The sequence below is a fragment of the Heterodontus francisci genome, chromosome 14 (genome assembly GCF_036365525.1).
Source record: "Heterodontus francisci isolate sHetFra1 chromosome 14, sHetFra1.hap1, whole genome shotgun sequence".
Lineage (NCBI taxonomy): Eukaryota > Metazoa > Chordata > Chondrichthyes > Heterodontiformes > Heterodontidae > Heterodontus > Heterodontus francisci.
Window position 1 is genome coordinate 82,005,978 of NC_090384.1, and position 25,055 is coordinate 82,031,032.

Below are 25,055 nucleotides of genomic sequence, written 5' to 3' on the forward strand. Positions count from 1 at the left end.
CAATCTCTCTTTATAACTCAAGCCCTCCAAACCAGGCAACATCCTTGTGAATCTTTTCTGCAACCTCTCTAGCTTAATCACATCTTTCCTGTAGTGTGGCAACCAGAACTGCACACAGTACTCCAAATGCGGCCTAACCAACGTTATGTACAACTGTAACATGACGTTCCAACTCTTGTACTCAATGCCTCGGCCGATGAAGGCAAGCATGCCATACGCCTTCTTCACCACCCTGTCTACCTTTGTTGCCACTTTCAGGGAACTATGATCTTGCACCCCAAGGTCTATCTGCTCAAGAACACTCCCCAGGGCCCTGCCATTCACTGTATATGTCCTGCCCTGGATTAACTTCCCAAAATGCATCACTTCACACTTGTCTGCGTTAAATTCCATTTGCCACTCCCTTGCCCACTTTCCCAGTTGATCTATATCCTGTTGTAACCTTAGACAACCTTCTTCACTGTCCACTATACCACCAATTTTGGTATCATCTGCAAACTTACTAATCATGCCCCTTACATTCACATCCAAGTCATTAATATATATGACAAACAACAGAGGGCCCAGCACCGATCCCTGCGGCACACCACTAGTCACCGGCCTCCAATCTGAAAAACAACCCTCCACTACCACCCTCTGCCTCCTGTCACCAAGCCAATTTTGTATCCAATTTGCTAGCTCACCCTGGATCCCATGTGTTCGAACCGTCTGGACCAGCCTACCATGCAGGACCTTGTCAAAGGCCTTGCTAAAGTCCATGCAGACAACGTCCATCGCCCTGCCCTCATCAATCCTCTTGGTCACCTCCTCGAAAAACTCAATCAAATTCGTGAGACATGATTTCCCACGCACAAAGCCATGCTGACTATCCCTAATCAGACCATGCCTTTCCAGATGCATATAAATCCTGTCTCTCACAGTCCCGTCCAATAACTTTCCCACCACTGATGTAAGGCTCACCGGCCTGTAGTTCCCTGGCTTATCCCTGCTGCCCTTCTTAAATAAAGGCACAACATTAGCTATCCTCCAGTCTTCTGGTACCTCACCCGTGGCTAACGATGATACAAAATTCTCTGCCAGGGCCCCAGCAATCTCCTCCCTTGCTTCCCATAGCATCCTAGGATACACCTGGTCAGGCCCTGGGGATTTATCCACCTTAATGTGCTTCAAAACCTCCAACACCTCCTCCTTTGTAATGTTGATATGCTCCAGGATATCGGTGTTCCCTCCCTTGAACTCACCAGCTTCCATGACCTTCTCCATGGTAAATATGGACGAGAAATATTCATTTAAGACTTCGCCCATTTTCCGTGGCTCCACACATAGATTGCCACACTGATCCTTAAGGGGACCTACTCTCTCCCTAGCTACCCTTTTACTCTTAATATACTTATAGAATCTTTTAGGATTCTCCTTTATCTTATCTGCCAGGGAAATCTCATGGCCCCTTTTCGCCCTCATAATTTCTTACTTAAGTGTAGTCCTACATCCCCTATACTCCGAGGGACTCGCTCGATCCTAGCTGCCTATACCTGACATATGCCTCCTTCTTTGTCCTTACCAGACTTTCAAGATCCCTCATCAACCAAGGTTCCCTAAACTTGCCAGCCTTGCCCTTCCATCTATCAGGAACATGCCGGCCCTGAACTCTTCCTAACTCGCTTTTAAAAGCCTCCCACTTGCCAGACGTCCCTTTACCTGTAAACAGCCTCTCCCATTCAACTTTTGAGAGTTCCTGTCTGATGCCATCGAAATTAGCCTTCCCCCAATTTAGGACTTTGATCTGAGGACCAGTCCTATCCTTTTCCATAACTATCTTGAAGATAATAGAGTTATGGTCCCAAAGTGCTCCCCCACTGACACCTCAACCACCTGCCCATCCTCATTTCCTAAGAGGAGGTAGAGTGTAGCCCCTTCTCTAGTTGGGCCATCCACATACTGCTTCAGAAAACTATCCTGGACACACTTAACAAATTCTTCCCCATCTGATCCCTTAGCACTAAGGCAGTCCCAGTCAATATTAGGGAAGTTAAAATCACCTACTATTACAACCCTATAATTCCTACACCGATCTGTGATTTCCCGACAGATATGATTCTCCACTTCCCTCTGACTATTGGGGGGGGCCTATAGTATAATCCCATCAAAGTGATCACCCCTTTCTTATTTCTAAGTTCTACCCATATGGCCTCGCTGGACATTCCCCCCGGGATATCCTCTCTAAGTACTGCCGTGATGTTCTCCCTAATCAATAGTGCAACTCCCCCTCCTCTCTTACCTCCACCTCTGTCATGTCGGAAGAATCGGTACCCCGGACATTGAGCTGCCAGTCCTGCCCATCCCTCAACCACGTTTCCGTAATAGCTATAATATCACAATCCCATGTACCGATCCATGCTCTGAGCTCATCTGCCTTACCTGTAAGACTTCTTACATTAAAGTAAATGCAGTTTAGCCTACCAGAACTTACACGCTCCCTGTCCTGCCCCTGCCCGGCCTACCTACTGGACATGCTTGCTTTAACCTCTACATTTGCCTCAACTGTCTCATCTGAGAGACTACTACTTTGGGTCCCACCCCCCTGCAAGACTAGTTTAAACCCTCCCGAGTAGTACTAGCAAACCTCCCCGCAAGGATATTGGTCCCCCTCCAGTTTAGATGCAACCTGTCCTTCTTGTACAGGTCACCTCTACACCAGAAGAGATCCCAATGATCCAAGTAGCTGAAGCCCTCCCGCCTACACCAGCTCTTCAGCCACACATTCATTTGCCTAATCCTCCTATTCCTACCCTCACTAGCACGTGGCACAGGGAGTAATCCTGAGATTACAACCCTAGAGGTCCTGCTTTTTAACCTTCTGCCTAACTCCCGATATTCACTTTGCAGAACCTCATCACTCTTCCTGCCTATGTTGTTAGTACCAATATGGACCACGACCTCTGGCTGCTCACCCTCCCCTTTCAGAATGTCCTTCAGCTGCTCCGAGACATCCTTGACCCTAGCACCAGGGAGGCAACATCCCATCCTGGAGTCTCATTTGTGGCCACAGAAACGTCTATCTGCACCCCTTACGATAGAATCCCCTATCACTAATGCTCTTCCAACCCTTTTCCTCCCCTGCTGTGCAGCAGAGCCCTCAGTAGTGCCACAAACTAGGCTGTTGCCGCTTGCCCCTGGGAGGTCATCCCCCCACCAACAGTATCCAAAGCAGTATATCTGTTTGAGAGGGGGATGGCCACAGGGGACTCCTGCACTACCTGCCTGCGCCTACTACTCCATCTGGTGGTCACCCATCTCTTTTCTGCCTGTGCAGCCATTACCTGTGGTGTGACCACCTCACTAAACGTGCTATTCACGACTTCCTCAGCATCGCGGATGCTCCACAGTGAATCCACCTGCAGCTCCAGCTCCATAATGCAGGTAGCCAGTAGCTGCAGATGGATACACATCCTGCACACGTGGTCATCAGGGACACTGAAAGCGCCCCTGTTTTCCCACATAGCGCAGGAGGAGCATATCACGGGGCTGAGCTCTCCTGCCATGACTTACCCTGAGGTTAATTAGTTACTCCGTTAATTAAAAAATACTAATTATACATGGGGCCTTGTTCTACCCACTTCAATCTAAAGTCCTTAAAAAAAAACACTTTAGTAGTACTCACCTTATCACCAGAGATTTTTTTTTCCAACAAAAAAAAAACAACTTTCCCCTCAACTGCTGCTGAAATCCTCATGCTTGCCTTGCCTATACCAATGCACTGTTGATAGGTCTCCCATATTCTACCCTCTGTAAACTTGAGGTCATCTCAAGTTGCCTATGTCCTTATTTGCACGAAGTCCCGTTCACCCATCAGCCCTTTGCTCTGTGACCTACGTTGGCTCCCGGTCAAGCAACACCTTGATTTTAAAATTCTCATTCTCATTTTCAAATGGGAATCAGGGGGAAAACTCTCTGCTGGTTGGAGTCATACCTAGCGCAAAGAAAGATGGCTGTGGTTATTAGAGGTCAATCATCTGAGCTCCAGGACATCACTGCAGGAGTTTCTCAGGGTCGTGTCCTAGGCCCAACCATCTTCAGCTGCTTCGTCAATGACCTTCCTTCGATCATAAGGTCAGAAGTGGGGATGTTCGCTGATGATTGCACAATATTCAGCACCATTCGCGACTCCTCAAATACTGAAGCAGTCCATGTAGAAATGCAGCAAGACCTGGACGATATCCAGGCTTGGGCTGATAAGTAGCAAGTAACTTTTTTGCCACACTAGTGCCAGGCAATGACCAAATCCAACAAGAGAGAATCTAACCATCTCCCCTTGACATTCAATGGCATTACCATTGCTGAATCCCCTACTATCAACATCCTAGGGGCTACCATTGACCAGAAACTGAACTGGAGTAGCCATATAAATACCGTGGCTACAAGAGCAGGTCAGAGGCTAGGTATCCTGCGGTGAGTAACTCACCTCCTGACTCCCCAAAGCCTGTCCACCATCTACAAGGCACAAGTCAGGAGTGTGATGGAATACTATCCACTTGCCTGGATGGGTGCAGCTCCAACAACACTCAAGAAGCTCGACACCATCCAGGACAAAGCAGCCCACTTGATTGGCACACCATCCACTAACATTCACTCCCTCCACCACAAAAGCACAGTGGCAGCAGTGTGTACCATCTACAAGATGCATTGCAGCAACGCACCAAGGCTCCTTAGACAGCACCTTCCAAACCCGTGACCTCTACCGCCTTGAAGGACAAGGGCAGCAGATGCATGGGAGCATCACCACCTGAAAGTTCCCATCCAAGTCACACACCATCCTGACTTGGAACTATATCGCCATTCCTTCACTGTCGCTGGGTCAAAATCCCGGAACTCCCTTCCTAACAGCACTGCGGGTGTAACTACCCCACATGGACTGCAGTGGTTCAAGAAGGCAGCTCACCTCCACCTTCTCAAGGGCAATTAGGGATGGGCAATAAATGCTGGCATAGCCAGCGACACCCACATCCCATGAATGAATAAAAAAAATAAAAAATCCCTCCATGGCCTCGCCTTTCCCTGCTTCTGTCATCTTCTCCAACCTTTGAGATATCTGCATTCATCTAATTCTGTCCTCTTGAGCATTCCTGATTTTAATTGTGCCACCATTTGATGGCCATGCCTTCAGATGCCTCAACCCTAAGCTCTGGATTTCCCTCCCTACACCTCTCCGCCTCTCTTTCTTCCTTTAAGACGCTCCTTAAAACCTACCTTTTTGACCAAGCTTTTCGCCATCTTCCCTAATATCTCCTTATATGGCTCAGTGCCAAATTTTGCTTTCTAACAGTCCTGTGATGCACCTTGGGATGTTTTATTCCATTAAAGGTGCTGTATAAATATTAATCGTTGTAGATCCATACAGTTCTCTCATGATTAATCTCCATGGAAAAGATTTCCAAAAGATGTTTTAAATTATTTTGATAGTTATAATATGTAATAAGTTCTGTTTTGGCAAGTTTCAAGATCACGTAATTCCCTCAGCAGAATAGTTGAAAGCGTTAACTATACTCAGTCGAATCCTTCAGGTTTAGAACTATCTGATTTTCCTAATGCAACCTTTTATTTACAAAATTCAGACAATTCATACTTGTTTAGAATCAACTGACAGCATATGAGGAAAGGAGCTAAACTAGAGAAGCATGAAAGACTGGTAAATGAGTTATTCAACAAAAATATCCAGTTATAAATTATTGAGGCCTCAAGACCTTCAAGAATTCAGTGTTACTGCCATCTATTGGTAAAATGCATTACTGCAAATGTCAATCTATTGGTACGACATTGGTCTCGATGTGACAGTGGTGTAATGGCTCAATGCCCATTTTACGCCACGCCACGCCACTGCCATTCTCCGAAGATTGCTACTCAGCGCACGCCTGTTTCAGCCAGTAAGTCTTTTTCACGTATAAAAACATTGATGAACTGGGATGTACATCGGACCCCAATTGCAACCGAGCAGGGCGAGCAGCACAGTAGGCGAAGACCCAAAAAGGAAAGTTTAAAATTATTTTTGTGGGGCCACAAGGAGCAGGTGTGTTGCTTGGGCCCAACAAGAATAAGAGCAAAATACTGTGGATGCGTTTCAGGTTCGTTAACTCTGTTTCTCTCTCCACAGATGCTGCCAGACCTGCTGAGTATTTCCAGCACTTTCTCTTCGCGACAAGAATAATGTGCGTTGCTAATATTCCATGAATGCAAATTCATTCAATGGCTAGGATGCATAACCAGATTTTATTAGTTGCATGTGCCAATGATTGCGGCTGCCTGCAACGAATTTGGCCTAACCATCAGCCTCAAGAAAATGAACATCATGGATCAGGACGTCAGAAATGCTGCATCCATAAATATCAATGACCACGCTCTGGAATTGGTCAAGAGCTCAACTATTACCAGCAACCTGTCTCTCGATGCAGAAATCAACAAGAGCGTGGGAAAGGCGTCCGCTGCTGTGTCCAGACTGATCAAGAGGGTGTGGGAAAATGGCGCACTGACATGGAACACAAAAGTCCGAGTGTTTCAAGCCTGTGTCCTCAGTACCTTGCTCTACGGCAGCGAGGCCTGGACAACGTATGTCAGCCAAGAGCGACATCTCAACTCATTCCATCTTCGCTGCCTCCAGAGAATCCTTGGCATCAGGTGGCAGGACCGTATCTCCAACGCAGAAGTCCTCGAGGCGGCCAACATCCCCAGCATATACACCCTACTGAGCCAGCAGCGCTTGAGAATGCTTGGCCACGTGAGCCGCATGGAAGATGGCAGGATCCCCAAGGACGCATTGTACAGCGAGCTCATCACTGGTTTCAGACCCACCGGCCGTCCATGTCTCTGCTTTAAAGACGTCTGCAAACATGACATGAAGTCCTGTGACATTGACCACAAGTCTTGGGAGTCAGCTGCCAGTGATCGCCAGAGTTGGCGGACAGCCATAAAGGCGGGGCTAAAGAGTGGCGAGTCGAAGAGACTTAGCAGTTTGCAGCAAAAAAGACAGAAGTGCGAGGAGAGAGCCAACTGTGTAACAGCCCCGACAACCAATTTTATCTGCAGTGCCCGTGGAAGAGTCTGTCAGTCCAGAATTGGCCTTTATAGCCATTCCAGGCGCTGCTCCGCAAACCACTGACCACCTCCAGGCGCTTACCCATTGTCTCTCGAGACAAGGAGGCCAAAGAAGAAGAAGATAGACTAAGGCTTACAGTGCAACCCTATCACTACACTGTAAATACCCTGATTTTCAGCTGAGTACCTGTGAAGATAGTTTGTGGTGGTTTGATGCTAACTAAAGGTGTTCCGAAGTGCCAGATGCCAGTGGTATAGTAGATAAGGATGTGTGAGTAAATATCTGGTGTGGATTATCTCCCATTTTGATATTTATTATTATAGTAGAGACTACATGATGAGCGCAGTGACTTACTACAAGATGATTCGGTTATGCGGTACATAGGAATAAAGCCCTGGTTAGACCACACCTGGAGTACTGTGAGCAGTTCTGGGCACCACTCTTTAGGAGGGATATATTGGCCTTGGATGGAGTGCAATGTGTACATACCAGAATGATACCTGGTCTCCAAGGGTTAAATTACACGGACTGTTTACACAAACTGGAATTTTCCCTGGAATTTAGATGGTTAAGAGGTGATTTGATTGAACTTTACAAGATATTAAGGGGAACAGATAAGGTAGATAGAGAGAAATGTTTCTTCTGTTTGGGGAGCCTAGGCCTGGGACTCGGGGCATAGTCAAAATATTAAAGCCAGACTTTTCAGGAGTGAAATGAGGAAAAACGTCCACGCACAAAGGGTGGTAGAAATTTGGAACTCTCATCCACAAACAACAATTGATGTTAGATCAATTGTTAAACTTAAAACTGAGATTGATAGATTTTTGTTACCCAAAGGTATGAAAGGATTGGAACAAAGGCGAATATATGGAGTTAGGTTGCAGATCAGCCATGATCTCATTGAATGGCAGCGGAACAGGCTCAAGGGGTTAAATGTTCCTCCATGTGGACATTCAATCCCTTTAATCTGTTTTGCCTTTCTATTAGTTCTTGTCTGATTTGTGTCACAACTCTATTTACTTGTCTTTGGGCCATATCCCTTGATATCGTGAACCGACAAAAATATGCCATTCTCAGTCTTGAAAATTTCAGTTGGCCCAACGTTCACAGGTTTTTCGGAGAAAGTATGTTCCAGATTTCCACTACACTTTGTGTGAAAAGGTGCTGCCTGATTTCACCCCTGAAATGGCCTCGCTCTAATTTTAAGACAATGCCCTCTTGCTCTGGATTCCCCCACACAGGAAATAGTTTCTCTAAACCTACTCTATTGAATCCCTTTATTATTTTAAACACCTCAATTAGATCACCCCCAACCTTCTAAACTCAATTCAAACAGTAAATTGTTTTCATTAATCTACTGTTTGAGGTGTTTCTCATTTTGCAACATGTGTGACTTTTGTAATAAATTTTCAAAAACGAAGTAGCAAAATTATTTTTCAGGGTTTAAGAAATATTATCTAGTGGAATGAATTAAATGGGGAAGATACTCCAGAGAGCACCTTTACTACCTGTAGGCAGGTCCTTTAAAATTTCACCTAAACACTGAAGCACAAGAATTAATTATAATGTTATTGCAATCTTACCAGTAAGCACTGAAATGTTGAATATTTCATAAAACCTAAAATAATTTTAAAATATTACTTCTGTCCAACTATCTCCATTTTGTCTTCATCCTCTCTTCAGCCTCTGTTTCAGAGCCAGCGCTGCATCAATTAAATTTGGTTTTCAGATTTTTCTTTTTATATTAATCACAAGAACCATTCTGGAAACATTTGCCCCACTGAGAAGGGTGGGGATGAAAAGAGGAGGAAATCAAGGAGGAGTGAGATAAAGCAAGAGACAGGCACATAGAGTGGAGGCAAAAAACAGGGAGAAGCTGTAAATTGAACTGGTCTTTAATGGTCAAGTATGAAATGGGAGGAAGCGATCAGAGGAAAACAGAGGTTGTAAGGAAGAGACAGATGAGCTGAACATTAAATGATGGAATCGAGTAGACCTCCAAATGTTGGAGTAATTTGTTGGGGGACTTTGCTCTGGCGGTAAGAGCCTGATGCTGGGAATAGAATACATCATGACAATAAACAAAACAAATCAAGCCATTGGCATATAAGTGAATTAAGTAATTATTTCAGATATCCAGTCTTAATTTCAAGAATCATGATGCATTCATCATCATCAGTTAATACTCAAGACTAAATTTAATGATGCAAAACTAAATTCAATTTCGATGTCCCATTTGATCCTAGATCTGTTATACACTTGGGTTGTTCATACTTTGCTTCAATTTAGTGTGCTTATATCTGCGACAAAATGTTGACTCAAAATTCCATAATTATGGGCTAAGAATTTATTTTACAAAGCAAAAGTAGAACTGGTTTGTTTGAAGAGATTCCAGTGCAGCAGTTCTAAAAAGTGTTTTTTCCCTTTATTTATATATAGTTTGGATCATAATGGAAAGGTTGTTCAGATTAACTTTAACAATGCCACTCGAGACTCAGTCATTGATCTGCCTGTGGAACTGGTGCACCCATTCCTGTCAGCTCTCAAGGATTATGTGGATCTTATGTACAAGCCCGAAAACCTAATCATCTTCAAGATGGAAGCAGGTGAGCTTACCCAGATGGTCACAGAAATATCTATCAGGAAAGATGATATCTTTAGTAATGGACATTATATTGTATATTGTTCAATAAGCAATGCATAGGACATCAAAGAGTGGTGTCTTCAAATCACGAAGTACACAAACCTGCTATTTGCATGGATTCAGATATTTAGTTACAATAAAAACATTGACTCCAGTTTAGCCACAGAGCACAGTTAAAGAATTGTAGTTTTTTGGAGAAATATAGGAGTCAATTTTAACACCCCACCCATGGAAAATGTTGCATCATTCCCACCACGTGGTATTTTATCTTCCACTGACTTTGAAGTCAACCAAGTCTCCTGCTGCAGGCAGGGATCCCAATTTAAATGTAAAAGTCATGGCCCGTTGACATCATTGGCACCCTAACATGAATTTAACGAGAACCCAGGGAATTGGCTTGCACAGTGTCGAACCAGCCAGATAAACCTAGCGGGAAGCAGCAAAATGGCCAGAAGAGGCTATGTAAGTTTTTTTTTTAATTAGTCGCTTGGTAGCACAGAACTTGAGTATTGCTGAAAAAGAGACATGCTGCCGAATCTTTTTATCTTGCACTCATCAGGACAGATGCAAGAATGCCAAATTTCAAAGGGAGCCACATTGTGAACCCGAATGATAATCTTAAATTGTTTTTTGTGTAATTCTTAGCACACTCAGGTTTGTTCATTAAGTGCTGTCCAATCACATCTAAGTTTTGCAAGTACCGTCTGATTGAGTACCATCAGTAATCTGTCTATTGCGTACAGCGGAAGGGGTGTGTTGTTTGACACGATCCACCAGTCATTGAGATGTACGACCTATGTACCTGGCATCACACCAGCACTGGAATTGATAAACCATATTACTCATTTGTGTGGTAGGCAAAACGTCTTTTTGACTTAACAGCAGCATCCTGTTAGTGGATAATACCACTTGTTTTGCTACTGCATAGTAGCAGTGTGAAATGACTAGATTCACCTGTTGCTCAAATTTTTGAGATACCTTTCCCTTCCAGAGTAATTTGAGGTGGACTGGGCACTTTTCAGGTCCGAAAGTGGCGGCCTTAGGCCCATTTGTGAGTATGCGTGGTACACAACCAGCAATGAACTGATCGGTTTAGCCATTATCCCACAAGTGTTGCCATCGGATCCCCTCTAGGCCCAGCTCTCGCTAACATTTTGTAAGTTTCCACGAGAAATTAGTTTTCTATGGAATGACCCCTAACCTCCTACCTCTTTTATATTTCCGATACGTAGATGATATGTTTGCTATATTTGCATCTGCAGCTGCATATAAGAATTTCCTTACACAACATTATGCACTCTATCCCACACTCAAATTCACCTTTGAAATAGAGCAGTGTAATGAGCTCCCTTTCCTCGACCTGCTAGTTGAGAAATCCACTAATGGGTTCTCTAATACTGTCTACTGCAAGCCTACCTTCACTGTTCAATATACGCATTGGGATTCCTACAGCTCCACACGCTATAAGATTCACCTTTCGGCAATCTAGTAAATAGGACCCAAGCCATTTGCTCACCATGCAAGCTTGATGCTGAAATAGGGCGTATAAAACCTATACTGTGGGATAATGACACCTCGATCAGATCATTGCTCACTGTGTATCGCACATACTCACAATATGCCTAAGGCTGCTATGTTTGGACCTGAAAAGCACCCAGTCAACCTCAAATCACCCTGGAAGGGTAATATATCTCAGAAATTTGAGCAGCAGGTGAAGCTAGCCGTTTCACACTGCTACTATGCAGCAGCAACACAAAAGGTATTTTCTACTAAGGATGCTGCCATCAAGTCAAAAAGATGTTCCACCTAGCACACAAATGAATAATGTGGTAAATCAATTTCAGTGTTGGTGCGATGCCAGGTACATAGGCCGTACATCCCAACAATTGGTGGATCGTACCAAACAGCACGTCTCTTCGGCTGTTTGCTACAGGCAGAGCACTGACCATACGCAACCAGTCCGTACTTGCAAAACTCAGAACACAATGTGTAATGTTAGATGTGATTCCGTGATTGAACAGCACTTACTGAACAATCCTGAGTGTGCTAAGAATTACACAAACCACCAATTTAAGATAATCAGTCAGGATTGCAATGTGGCTCACTTACACTTGCTAGAAGCTACATATATTCATACTCAGGGTCCTGTCCTCTGCAGGCAAAAGAAACATGTCCAGGTGTTGCACCTTTTTTGAATTAAACAGAAGTATGTGGGACAATAGTTCCATGGTGCATTTTCCACTGCAACGCCTCAATCAAACCAATCAGCACCCTTTTCTCATGCAGTATAAATTGTTGCTCCCTTTGAAATTTGGTATTCTTGTGTCTGTCCTGATGAGTGCAAGATGAAAAGCTTCAACAGCATGTCTCTTTTTAAAAATTACACAGGTGTATGTCTTGAAGGATATGAGGAGAAAGAGAGCTCCTCTGGGCCCTGAGACTAATCCTTGGATCTCGTCTGCTCCAGCCCTCCCTGCACCAGCATCTTTTGGAACCTCCCCCACCACCAACCACACATATTAAAATGGGGCCTTCGATGTAGCATTCCACCCCTCCCATTAATCTCCCCCCATACACTCAGTTTCAAATTAAGTTCACAATCTGAAGCAGAGAACACAATACATTCAACTGTAGACAGAGGGACAGTTTTAAGGATTATGGTACTGACCTAGTGGCCCAGAGGTCAGAGTTCAAATGCCACCATGGCAAGTTGTGAGTTGAATTCAAATGTAGTAATTTCTTTTATTCCTTCATGGGATTTGGGCATTGTTAACGAGGCCAGCATTTGTTGCCCTTCCCTAATTGCCCTTGAGAAAGTGGCAGTGAGCCGCCGCCTTGAACCGCTGCAGTCCATGTGGTGTACCTACACCCACAGTGCTGTTCGGATGTGAGTTCCAGGATTTTGACCCAGCGACAGTGAAGGAATGGCGATATTATAGTTTCAGGTGTGGGCTTGGAGGGGAATTTGCAGTTGGTGGTGTTCCCATGCATCCGCTACCCTTCTCTTTCTAGATGGTAGAGGTCGCGGGTTTGGAACGAGCCTTGGTGAGTTGCTGCAGTGCACCTTGTAGATGGTATACACTGCTGCCACTGTACATCGGTGGTGGAGGGAGTGAATGTTGAAGGTGGTGGATGGGGTGCCAATCAAGCAGGCTGCTTTGTCCTGGATGGTGTCGAGCTTCTTGAGTGTTGTTGGAGCTGCACTCATCCAAGCAAGTGAAGAGTATTCCATCACACTCCTGACTTGTACCTTGTAGATAGTGGACAGACTTTGGGGAGTTAAGAGGTGATGTACTCACCGCAGAATTCTAGCCTCTGACCTTATCTTGTAGCCACAGTACTTATATGGCTGGTTCAGTTCAGTTTCTGGTAACCCCCAGGATGTTGATAGTGGGGGATTCAGGATGGTAATGCCATTGACGTCAAGGGGAGATGGTTGGATTCTCTCTTGTTGGAGATGGTCATTGCCTGGCACTTGTGTGGCACAAATGTAATGTGTGACTTATCAGCCCAAGCCTGAATGTTATCCAGGTCATGCTGCAGATGGACTTGGACTGCTTCAGTATCTGAGGAGTCGCAAATGCTGGTGAACATTGTGCATCAGCGAACATCCCCACTTCAGACCTTATGATGGAGGGAAGGTCATTGATGAAGCAGCTGAAGATGTTTGGGCCTAGGACACTATTCTGAGAAACTCTTGCAGTGATGTCCTGGAACTGAGATGACTGACCTCCAACAACCACAGCCATCTTCATTTGCACTAGGTATAACTCCAGCTAGTGGAGAGATTTCTTTCCGATTCCCATTGACTTCAATATGGCTAGGGCTCCTTGATGCCACACTCTGTCAAATGCTGCCTTGATATCAAGTGCAATCAGTCTCACCTCACCTCTTGAGTTCAGCTCTTTTGTCCATGTTTGGACCAAGGCTGTAATGAGCTCAGGAGCTGAGTGGCCCTGATGGAACCCAAACTGAGCCTCACTGAGCAGTTTATTGCTGAGTAAGTGCCGCTTGATAGCACTGTCAATGACACCTTCCATCACTTTACTGATGATCGAGAGTAGCCGGGTTGGATTTGTCCTGCTTTTTGTATACAGGACATACCTGGGCAATTTTCCACATTGTTGGGCAGTAATTTGTGGAGTATTCCCAGAAAGTACCCATGGAAAGCCGCCAGATTGTAAAAAATCCGAACTTGTTAACCAATACCATCTCTATCTGAACTGCTGTATATGCGACTTTACTCTCACTTTATGCCCTCAGTGCATTGAGGGATGAGCAACCAATGCTTGCTTATCAGTGTTACCCCCATCCCAGGACCAAATTAAACAAGAGATACACACATCAGGTTCTGATTTACAAGCCATTGTTTCTTTGGGTTTATAATCCACCCTGTGGTACGGATTATCCTGTCTCTGCCTGCCATAATTGAGTGTTCCTACTTGGCATGTTTCCACAGCTCAAAAATTGGTAATTTCACTCAAAAGTAGCTGGACGCAGGAAGTGTGGGAAATTTAAATTAGAACTTAGAACATTACAGCGCAGTACAGGCCCTTCAGCCCTCGATGTTGCGCCGACCTGTGAAACCATCTGACCTACACTATTCCATTTTCATCCATATGTCTATCCAATGACCACTTAAATGCCCTTAAAGTTGGCGAGTCTACTACTGTTGCAGGCAGGGCGTTCCACGCCCCTACTACTCTCTGAGTAAAGAAACTACCTCTGACATCTGTCCTATATCTATCACCCCTCAACTTAAAGCTATGTCCCCTCGTGTTTGCCATCACCATCCGAGGAAAAAGACTCTCACTATCCACCCTATCTAACCCTCTGATTATCTTATATGTCTCTATTAAGTCACCTCTCCTCCTCCTTCTCTCCAACGAAAACAACCTCAAGTCCCTCAGCCTTTCCTCGTAAGACCTTCCCTCCATACCAGGCAACATCCTAGTAAATCTCCTCTGCACCCTTTCCATAGCTTCCACATCCTTCCTATAATGCGGTGACCAGAACTGCACGCAATACTCCAGGTGCGGTCTCACCAGAGTTTTGTACAGCTGCAGCGTGACCTCGTGGCTCCGAAACTCGATCCCCCTACTAATAAAAGCGAACACACCATATGCCTTCTTAACAGCCCTATTAACCTGGGTAGCAACCTTCAGGGATTTATGCACCTGGACACCAAGATCTCTCTGTTCATCTACACTACCAAGAATCTTCCCATTAGCCAGGTACTCTGTATTCCTGTTACTCCTTCCAAAGTGAATCACCTCGCACTTTTCCGCATTAAACTCCATTTGCCATCTCTCAGCCCAGCTCTGCAGCCTATCTATGTCCCTCTGTACCCTACAACATCCCTCGGCACTATCCACAACTCCACCGACCTTAGTGTCATCCGCAAATTTACTAACCCACCCTTCTACACCCTCTTCCAGGTCATTTATAAAAATGACAAACAGCAGTGGCCCCAAAACAGAACCTTGCGGTACACCACTAGTAACTAAACTCCAGGATGAGCATTTGCCATCAACCACCACCCTCTGTCTTCTTTCAGCTAGCCAATTTCTGATCCAAAGCTCTAAATCACCTTCAACCCCATACTTCCGTATTTTCTGCAATAGCCTACCGTGGAGAACCTTATCAAACGCCTTACTGAAATCCATATACACCACATCCACTGCTTTACCCTCATCCACCTGTTTGGTCACCTTCTCGAAAAACTCAATAAGGTTTGTGAGGCACGACCTACCCTTCACAAAACCGTGCTGACTATCGCTAATGAACTTATTCTTTTCAAGATGATTATAAATCCTGTCTCTTATAACCTTTTCCAACATTTTACCCACAACCGAAGTAAGGCTCACATGTCTATAATTACCAGGGCTGTCTCTGCTCCCCTTCTTGAACAAGGGGACAACATTTGCTATCCTCCAGTCTTCCGGCACTATTCCTGTCGACAATGACGGCATAAAGATCAAGGACAAAAGCTCTGCAATCTCCTCCCTGGCTTCCCAGAGAATCCTAGGATATATCCCATCTGGCCCAGGGGACTTATCTATTTTCACACTTTCCAAAATTGCTAACACCTCCTCCTTGTGAACCTCAATCCCATCTAGCCTAGTAGTCTGAATCTCAGTATTCTCCTCGACAACATTTTCTTTCTCTACTGTAAATACTGACGCAAAATATTCATTTAACGCTTCCCCTATCTCCTCTGATTCCACACACAACTTCCCACTACTATCCTTGATTGGCCCTAGTCTAACTCTAGTCATTCTTTTATTCCTGATATACCTATAGAAAGCCTTAGGGTTTTCCTTGATCCTATCCGCCAATGACTTCTCGTGTCCTCTCCTTGCTCTTCTTAGCTCTCCCTTTAGATCCTTCCTGGCTAGCTTGTAACTCTCAAGCGCCCTAACTGAGCCTTCACGTCTCATCCTAACATAAGCCTTCTTCTTCCTCTTGACAAGCGCTTCAACTTCTTTAGTAAACCATGGCTCCCTCGCTCGACAACTTCCTCCCTGCCTGACAGGTACAGACTTATCAAGGACATGCAGTAGCTGCTCCTTGAATAAGCTCCACATTTCGATTGTGCCCATCCCCTGCAGTTTCCTTCCCCATCCTATGCATACTAAATCTTGCCTAACCGCATCATAATTTCCTTTCCCCCAGCTATAATTCTTGCCCTGCGGTATATACCTGTCCCTGCCCATCACTAAGGTAAACCTAACCGAACTGTGATCACTATCATCAAAGTGCTCACCTACATCTAAATCGAACACCTGGTGTGAATAAGCGACTTCAGTGGGTCAGGAGGTCTGTGAAAAAGCTAGAGAGCGCCAGCCAGGAGAGAGGCTGTCTTGTTCCAGGTTCAGTTGCAATCTGCAGTCTGTCTTCAAACTGTCCTGTGTTTAGTTCAAAAAAAAACCTGGGCCAGCAGGTTAGTCATGTGACCAGCTGGTTTAACCAGTCTTGGGTTTGTGGATTCTCCATCTTAGCAGACACTCAAATGCGAGCTTTCTTACACCTTCAATGTCTGGTGATCAAAATCCATTTAGGTTAATTGGACCAGGGATGTAGGCCTTTGTCTCTTCAAGCACTGTCTCATAGTATGCAACTGTCCTCCAGCCAAATGTCTGGTGATCTCTTTAAACAAGTCATTTCTTCACTCCAGCAACAGTGTAAAATTAATGTTCATATGACAAAATTAATATGCCTCATTCTTGGCAGTGGAGGTCTTTATGACAATGTTATATATTTTTTTAAGGTCAGCATTTATTGCCCATCCTTAATTGCCCTTGAGAAGGTGGTGATTATCTGCCTTCTTGAACTGCTGCCGTCCATGTGGAGTAGGTACACCCACAGTGCTGTTAGGAAGGAAGTCCCAGAATTTTGACCCATCAAAAGTGAAGGAACGGCAATATAGTTCCAAGTCAGGATGGTGTGTGGCTTGGAGGGGAACATGCAGGTGGTGGTGTTCCCATGCAACTGTTCCCCTAGTCCTTCTAGGTGGTAGAGGTCATGAGTTTGGAAGGTGCTGTCGAAGGAGCCTTGGTGCGTTGCTGCTGTGCATCTTGTAGATGGTACACACTGCTGCCACTGTGCGTCGGTGGTGAAGGGAATGAATGTTTGTGGATGGGGTGCCAATCAAATGGGCTGCTTTGTTCTGTATGGTGTCAAGCTTCTTGAGTGTTGTTGGAGCTGCACCCATCCAGGCAAGTGGAGAGTATTCCATCACACTCCTGACTTGTGCCTTGTAGATGGTGGACAGGCTTTGGGGAGTCAGGAGGTGAGTTACTTGCAGCAGGATTCCTCGTCTCTGACCTGCTCGTGTAGCCACGGTATTTATATGGCTACTCCAGTTCAGTTTCTGGTCAATGGTAACCCCAGGATGTTAATAGTGGGGGATTCAATGATCGTAATGCCATTGAATGTCAAGGGGAGATGGTTAGATTCTCTCTTGTTGAGAATGGTCATTGCCTGGCACTTATGTGGCATGAATGTTACTTGCCATTTATCAGCCCAAGCCTGGATATTGTCCAGCTGTTGCTGCATTTCTACTTGCACTGCTTCAGTATTTGAAGAACCATGAATGGTGCTGAACATTGTGCAATCATCAGCGAACATCCCCACTTCTGGTCTTATGATTAAAGAAAGGTCATTGATGAAGCAGCTGAAGTTGGTTGGGCCTAGAACACTACCCTGAGGAACTCCTGCAATGATGTCCTGGAGCTGAGATGATTTACCTCCAACAACCACAACCATCTTCCTTTGCGCCAGGTACAACTCCAACCAGTGGAAAATTTTCCCCCTGATTCCCATTGACTCCAATTTTGCTCGGGCTCCTTGATGCCATACTTGGTCAAATACTGCCTTGAAGTCAAGGGCAGTCACTCTCACCTCACCTCAGAGTCATCCACTCTGCACGTCTGGCTGAATATTGTAGCAAATGCTTCAGCCTTGTCTTTTTCACTGATGTGCTGGGTTCCCTCATCATTGAGGATGGGGATATTTGTGGTGCCACCCCCTCCTTTCAGTTGTTTAATTGTCCACTACCATTCACGACTGGATGTGGCAGGACTGCAGAGCTTGGATCTGATCCGTTGGTTGTGGGATCACTTAGTTCCATCTATCGCATGCTGTTTCCACTGTTTGGCACCCAAGTAGTAGTCCTGCGTTGCAGCCTCACCAGGTTGACACCTCATTTTGAGGTACGCCAGGTGCTGCTCCTGGCATGCCCTCCTGCACTCTTCATTGAACCAGGGTTGATCTCCTGGCTTGATGGCAATGGTAGAGTGGGGGATATGCCAGGCCATGAAGTTACAGATTGTGGTTGAGTACAATTCTGCTGCTGCTGATACCTCAATAAAATCACTTTTCATACACATCAGGATAAACTTTCAACTTGTTGCCTGGGTGTAAAACTGCCATTGCAGAAACTGGCCAAAATGTATTTCCTTTGTTTTTAATAGGCATGAAAATTGGGCCGTTTGGGTCACAGGTAGCCAATCCACGACAGTTTTCTGCCCAGGCAACAGGTTAAAAATTTACTGTTCTTTGCAGGCTAAAGAGTCCAAGGTTCTCAAGTGTTTCTTGATAACACGGACTATTAGCACTAGGGATAAACCTCGTGGGCTTCTCTGCATGGCCAACAGTGCTTGAATATCTCCCTTGTGTATCAACAACCAGAAATGGAGCAGGACCCAAGATGTGGCCTGTCTAGGGTTTGATCAAGACATCTTTTGCCTTATGTTCCACTGTTTTGGCTATATATTGGCCTTGCGGATTTCTGCTGTGCATTCATTGGACGTGTTTAGCGTTGAACCTACCACAACTTACAGGTCACTTTCAGTTTCATCTTTAGCTATTTCAATGATATTTATGGATTATGTGTAAACCACTTTACCATTCTATGTGTAATGCTTTACACTTGTTTGCATTATATTTCATCTTCCATTGTTCTACACACATATGTATTTTATCCAAGTTATTATGTAATTTCTGAGCTGCACCCTCTGATTCCACTGACCCTCTTAATTTGGTTAAATTGGCAGATTTGACAGATCTTCCTCAAGTTTCTGAATCCAAGTCATTGATGCAAACTGGATAAATTATTGGTCCCAACATTTAGCCGAAAGGCATCCCACTCACTTTTCTCCTACCCTAATTCATTTGAGAAGCAGCTTTTTTTTATTCATTCATGGGATGTGGGCATTGCTGACAAGGCCAGCATTTATTGCCCATCCCTAATTGCCCTTGAGAAGGTGGTGGTGAGCTGCCTTCTTGAACCGCTGCAGTCCATGTGGGGTAGATACACCCACAGTGCTGTTAGAAAGGGAGTTCCAGAATTTTGTCCCAGCGACAATGAAGGAACGGCGATATAGTTCCAAGTCAGGATGGTGTGTGGCTTGGAGGGGAACTTGCAGGTGGTGGTGTTCCCATGCATCTGCTGCCCTTGTCCTTCTAGGTGTTAGCAGTTGCTGTTGAAGGAGCCTTGGTGCATAGCTGCAATGCATCTTGTAGATGGTACACACTGCTGCCACTGTGCGCCGGTGGTGGAGGGAGTGAATGTTTGTAGATGGGGTGCCAATCAAGCAGACTGCTTTGTCCTGGATGGTGTCAAGCTTCTTGAGTGTTGTTGAAGCTGCACCCATCCAGGCAAGTGGAGAGTATTCCATCACACTCCTGACTTGTGCCTTGTAGATGGTGGACAGGCTTTGGGGAGTCAGGAGGTGAGTTACTCACCGCAGGATTCCTAGCCTCTGACCTGCTCTTGCAGTCACGTTATTTATATGGCTACTCCAGTTCAGTTTCTGGTCAATGGTAACCCCCAGGATGTTGATAGTGGGAGATTCAGTGTTCATAATGCTATTGAATGTCATGGAGAGATGGTTGGATTCTCTCTTGTTAGAGATGGTCATTGCCTGGCACTCGTGCGGCACGAATGTTACAAAATACTGAAATGGGAAGACCCATTAATCTGAACAAATCTTGTTATAAGCACTCTCCCCCCCCCCCCCCCCCACTTCCACAAATACACAAATGTTGAGAGTTCAATAATATTGCATTGAGAACAACTTGTGATGAATAGACAGTTCACTTGCATTTCAAATCATAAAGTCTACATAACTTGAACATCAATGTTTAAGATGTGACTGGTCACTTGAAATTTAATTTCTGCATGCTAGTAGAGATCCTATCGCTCCGGGGTTGGAGAGGATACATATTGGTGTCTGATATGCAAAGTTAACCCTTCAAAAGGCATTAATACTGTACATGTACATTTTAATTACAAGGCAAATATAACGACTCATCCCAAACTGCTTGCTTTAGACTGAAATTAGAAAATTTAAGCTTGGTAACTTGTGCAAGAAAAAGATTTGCATTTAGGTATTTGAGCTTTCACAACCTCAGTATGTCCCAAAGCACTCTGCAGCCAATTAAGTACTTTTGAAGTGTAGTCACTATTGTAACGTAGGAAATGGAGCAACCAATTTACACGCAGCAAGATCCCACAAACGTGATAATGACCAGATAATCTCTTTTAGTGGTGTTGATTGCAAGATAAAGATTGGCCAGGCCACTCGGGATAACGCTCCTGCTCTTCTTCGAAATAGTGCCCTAAGGGGGGAGTGACTATGGTATATGGGGCTCAGATCAGTTCCAGGGAGCTAATTACTGCAATGAGAGTGGTCTTTGGCACAGAACATGGTGGAATTTTCTGGAAAAAACCCCAAAAAATACCTTAGTTATTAGAGTCATAGAGAGATACAGCACTGAAACAGGCCAATTGGCCCACTGAGTCTGTGCCGACCAACAACCACCCACTTATACTAATCCTACATTAATCCCATATTCCCTACCACATCCCCAGCTTCCCTCGATTCTCCTACCACCTACCTACACTCGGGGCAATTTACAATGGCCAATTTACCTATCAACCTGCAAGTCTTCGGCTCTGGGAGGAAACCAGAGCACCCAGCGGAAACCCACGCGGTCGCAGGGAGAACTTGCAAACTCCGCACAGGCAGTACCCAGAACTGAACCCGGGTCACTGGAGCTGTGAGGCTGCGGTGCTAACCACTGCGCCACCCAAAAATATTTGTGCAACAACTCTTCCTCTTGGTTTCTCCTAATCTTTATAACTAGGATATTAATATTTTCCATGACTGTCAATTCCTTGCAGCTTCTTGTATTATTTCACTGTTTTACTCGCTTATTTTAAACTGGCAATCAGAGCAGTTGCCAATCACCCATATTTCTATTTTGCACCTCAACCACTTCTGTCATCAACATTTCCATGACCCTTTCAATATCCAGCTCCTCGCGGACCGCGTTAGGGAACTGGAGCTGGATGAACTTCGGATCATTCAGGATGCTGAGGGGGTGATAGCGAGCAGTTATAGGGAAGTAGTGACACCTAAGTTACAGGATAAAGGTAGCTGCGTGACCGTCAGGGAAGGGAAAGGGAATAGGCGCACAGTGCAGGGATCCCCTGTGGCCGTTCCCCTCAATAATACGTATACCGTTTTGGATACGGTTGGGGGGGACGACCTACCAGAGGAAAGCCACAGTGACCAGGTTTCTGGCACTGAGCCTGGCTCAGTGGCTCAGAAGGGAAGGGGGGACAATAGGAGAGCGATAGTGATGGGAGATTCAATGGTTAGAGGAACAGACAGGAGATTCTGTGGTCGCGAACGAGACTCCCAGATGCTATGTTGCCTCCCGGGTGCCAGGGTCAGGGATGTCTCGGATCGAGTCCACAGGATTCTTAAGGGGGAGGGGGAGCAGCCAGAGGTCGTGGTACGTATCGGTACCAATGACATAGCTAGGAAAAGGGATGAGGTCCTGAAAAGCGAATATAGGGAGTTAGGTTGGAAGCTGAAAGGCAGGACGAGCAGAGTAGTAATCTCAGGATTGTTACCGGTGCCACGTGCTAGTGAGGCTAGAAACAGGGAGCGAGTGCAGCTGAACACGTGGCTACAGAACTGGTGTAGGAGGGAGGGATTCAGATATGTGGATCATTGGGATACCTTCTGGGGAAGGTGGGACCTGTACAAGAAGGACAGGTTGCATCTGAACTGGAGGGGCACCAATATCCTGGGCGGGAGGTTTGCTAGAGCTCTTCGGGAGGGTTTAAACTAGTTTGGCAGGGGGATGGGAACCGGAGCCACGGATCAGTGGATGGGGTAGCTGTTGAACAGGCAGATACCGAGTGCAGAGAGTCTGTGAGGAAGGTTAGACAGTTGACAGGGCAAAGTTGCAGCCAGTATGATGGGTTGAAGTGTGTCTATTTTAACGCAAGAAGTGTCAGGAATAAGGGTGATGAACTTAGAGCATGGATCAGTACTTGGAGCTACGATGTTGTGGCCATTACGGAGACGTGGATATCACAGGGGCAGGAATGGATGTTGGATGTTCCGGGGTTTAGATGTTTCAAAAGGAATAGGGAGGGAGGTAAAAGAGGTGGGGGAGTGGCATTGTTAATCAGGGATAGTATCACAGCTGCAGAAAGGGAGGTCGTCGAGGAGGGTTTGTCTACTGAGTCATTATGGGTGGAAGTCAGAAACAGGAAAGGAGCAGTCACTTTGTTGGGAGTTTTCTATAGACCCCCCAATAGCAACAGAGACATGGAGGAACAGATTGGGAGGCAGATTTTGGAAAGGTGCAGAAGTAACAGGGTTGTTGTCATGGGTGACTTCAACTTCCCTAATATTGATTGGAACCTCCTTAGTGCAAATAGTTTGGATGGAGCAGTTTTTGTCAGGTGTGTCCAGGAAGGTTTCCTGACTCAATATGTAGATAGGCCGACTAGAGGGGAGGCTATGTTGGACTTGGTGCTTGGCAACGAACCAGGCCAGGTGGCAGATCTCTCGGTGGGAGAGTATTTCGGTGATAGTGATCACAACTGATCTGACCTTTACTATAGTCATGGAGAGGGACAGGAGCAGACGGGATGGGAAAATATTTAATTGGGGGAGGATGGAGAGGGACAGGAGCAGATGGGATGGGAAAATACTTAATTGGGGGAGAGGGAATTACAATGCTACTAGGCAGGAACTGCGGAGCATAAATTAGGAACAGATGTTCTCAGGGAAATGCACGACAGAAATGTGGAGTTTGTTTAGGGAGCACTTGCTGCGACTGCTGGATAGGTTTGACCCGATGAGGCACGGAAGGGATGGTAGGGTGAAGGAACCTTGGATGACAAGAGATGTGGAACAGCTAGTCAAGAGTAAGAAGGAAGCTTACTTAAGGTTGAGGAAGCAAGGATCAGACAGGGCTCTAGAGGGTTACAAGGTAGCCAGGAAGGAACTGAAGAATGGACTTAGGAGAGCTAGAAGGGGACATGAAAAAGTCTTGGCGGGTAGGATTAAGGAAAATTCCAAGGTGTTCTACACTTATGTGAGGAACAAGAGGATGGCCAGAGTGAGGGTAGGGCCGATCAGGGATAGTGGAGGGAACTTGTGCCTGGAGTCGGAGGAGGTAGGGGAGGTCCTAAATGAATAGTTTGCTTCAGTATTCACTAGTGAGAGGGACCTGGTCGTTTGTGAGGACAGCGTGGAACAGGCTGATATGCTCGAACAGGTTGAGGTTAAGAGGGAGGATGTGCTGGAAATTCTGAATGATATGAGGACAGATAAGTCCCCGGGGCCAGACGGGATATACCCAAGGATATTACGGGAAGCGAGGGAAGAGATTGCTGCGCCTTTGGCGATGATCTTTGCGTCTTCACTGTCCACTGGAGTAGTACCGGATGATTGGAGGGTGGCAAATGTTGTTCCCTTGTTCAAGAAAGGGAATAGGGATAACCCTGGGAATTATAGACCAGTCAGTCTTACGTCGGTAGTGGGCAAATTATTGGAGAGGATTCTGAGAGACAGGATTTATGATTATTTGGAAAAGCATGGTTTGATTGGAGACAGTCAGCATGGCTTTGTGAGGGGCAGGTCATGCCTCACAAGCCTTATTGAATTCTTTGAAGATGTGACAAAACACATTGATGAAGGAAGAGCAGTTGATGTGGTGTATATGGATTTTAGCAAGGCGTTTGATAAGGTTCCCCATGGTAGGCTCATTCAGAAAGTAAGGAGGCATGGGATTCAGGGAAAGTTGGCTGTCTGGATACAAAATTGGCTGGCCCATAGAAGTCAGAGGGTGGTAGTAGATGGAAAGTATTCAGCATGGAGCTCGGTGACCAGTGGTGTTCCACAAGGACCTGTTCTGGGACCTCTGCTCTTTGTGATTTTTATAAATGACTTGGATGAGGAAGTGGAAGGTTGGGTTAGCAAGTTAGCCGATGACACAAAGGTTGCTGGAGTTGTGGATAGTGTGGAAGGGTGTTGTAGGTTGCAACGGGACATTGACAGGATGCAGAGCTGGGCTGAGAAGTGGCAGATGGAGTTCAACCTGGAAAAGTGTGAAGTGATTCATTTTGGAAGGTCGAATTTGAATGCGGAATACAGGCTTAAAGACAGGATTCTTGGTCGTGTGGAGGAACAGAGGGATCTTGAGGTCCATGTCCATAGATCGCTCAAAGTTGCCACCCAAGTTGATAGGGTTGTTAAGAAGGCGTATGGTGTGTTGGCTTTCATTAACAGGGGGATTGAGTTTAAGAGCCGCGAGGTTATGCTGCAGCTCTATAAGGCCCTGGTTCGACCACACTTGGAATATTGTGTTCAGTTCTGGTCGCCTCATTATAGGAAGGATGTGGAAGCTTTAGAGAGGGTGCAGAGGAGATTTACCAGGATGCTGCCTGGACTGGAGGGCATGTCCTACGAAGAAAGATTGAGGGAGCTATGGCTTTTCTCATTGGAGCGA

General features: G+C 45.5%; 1 protein-coding gene and 1 long non-coding RNA gene across 2 annotated transcripts in view; one reads left to right on the plus strand and one right to left on the minus strand.

Moving 5' to 3' along the window:
- Nucleotides 1-25,055, plus strand: part of bbox1 (butyrobetaine (gamma), 2-oxoglutarate dioxygenase (gamma-butyrobetaine hydroxylase) 1) — a 271,737-nt gene that overhangs the window by 245,782 nt on the left and 900 nt on the right. The window contains exon 7 of the mRNA XM_068046474.1: nt 9,527-9,693. Coding sequence (XP_067902575.1) covers nt 9,527-9,693 — 167 coding nt within the window. The remainder of the gene's footprint in view (nt 1-9,526; nt 9,694-25,055) is intronic.
- Nucleotides 1-25,055, minus strand: part of LOC137377132 (uncharacterized) — a 401,963-nt gene that overhangs the window by 223,225 nt on the left and 153,683 nt on the right. The window lies entirely within an intron of this gene.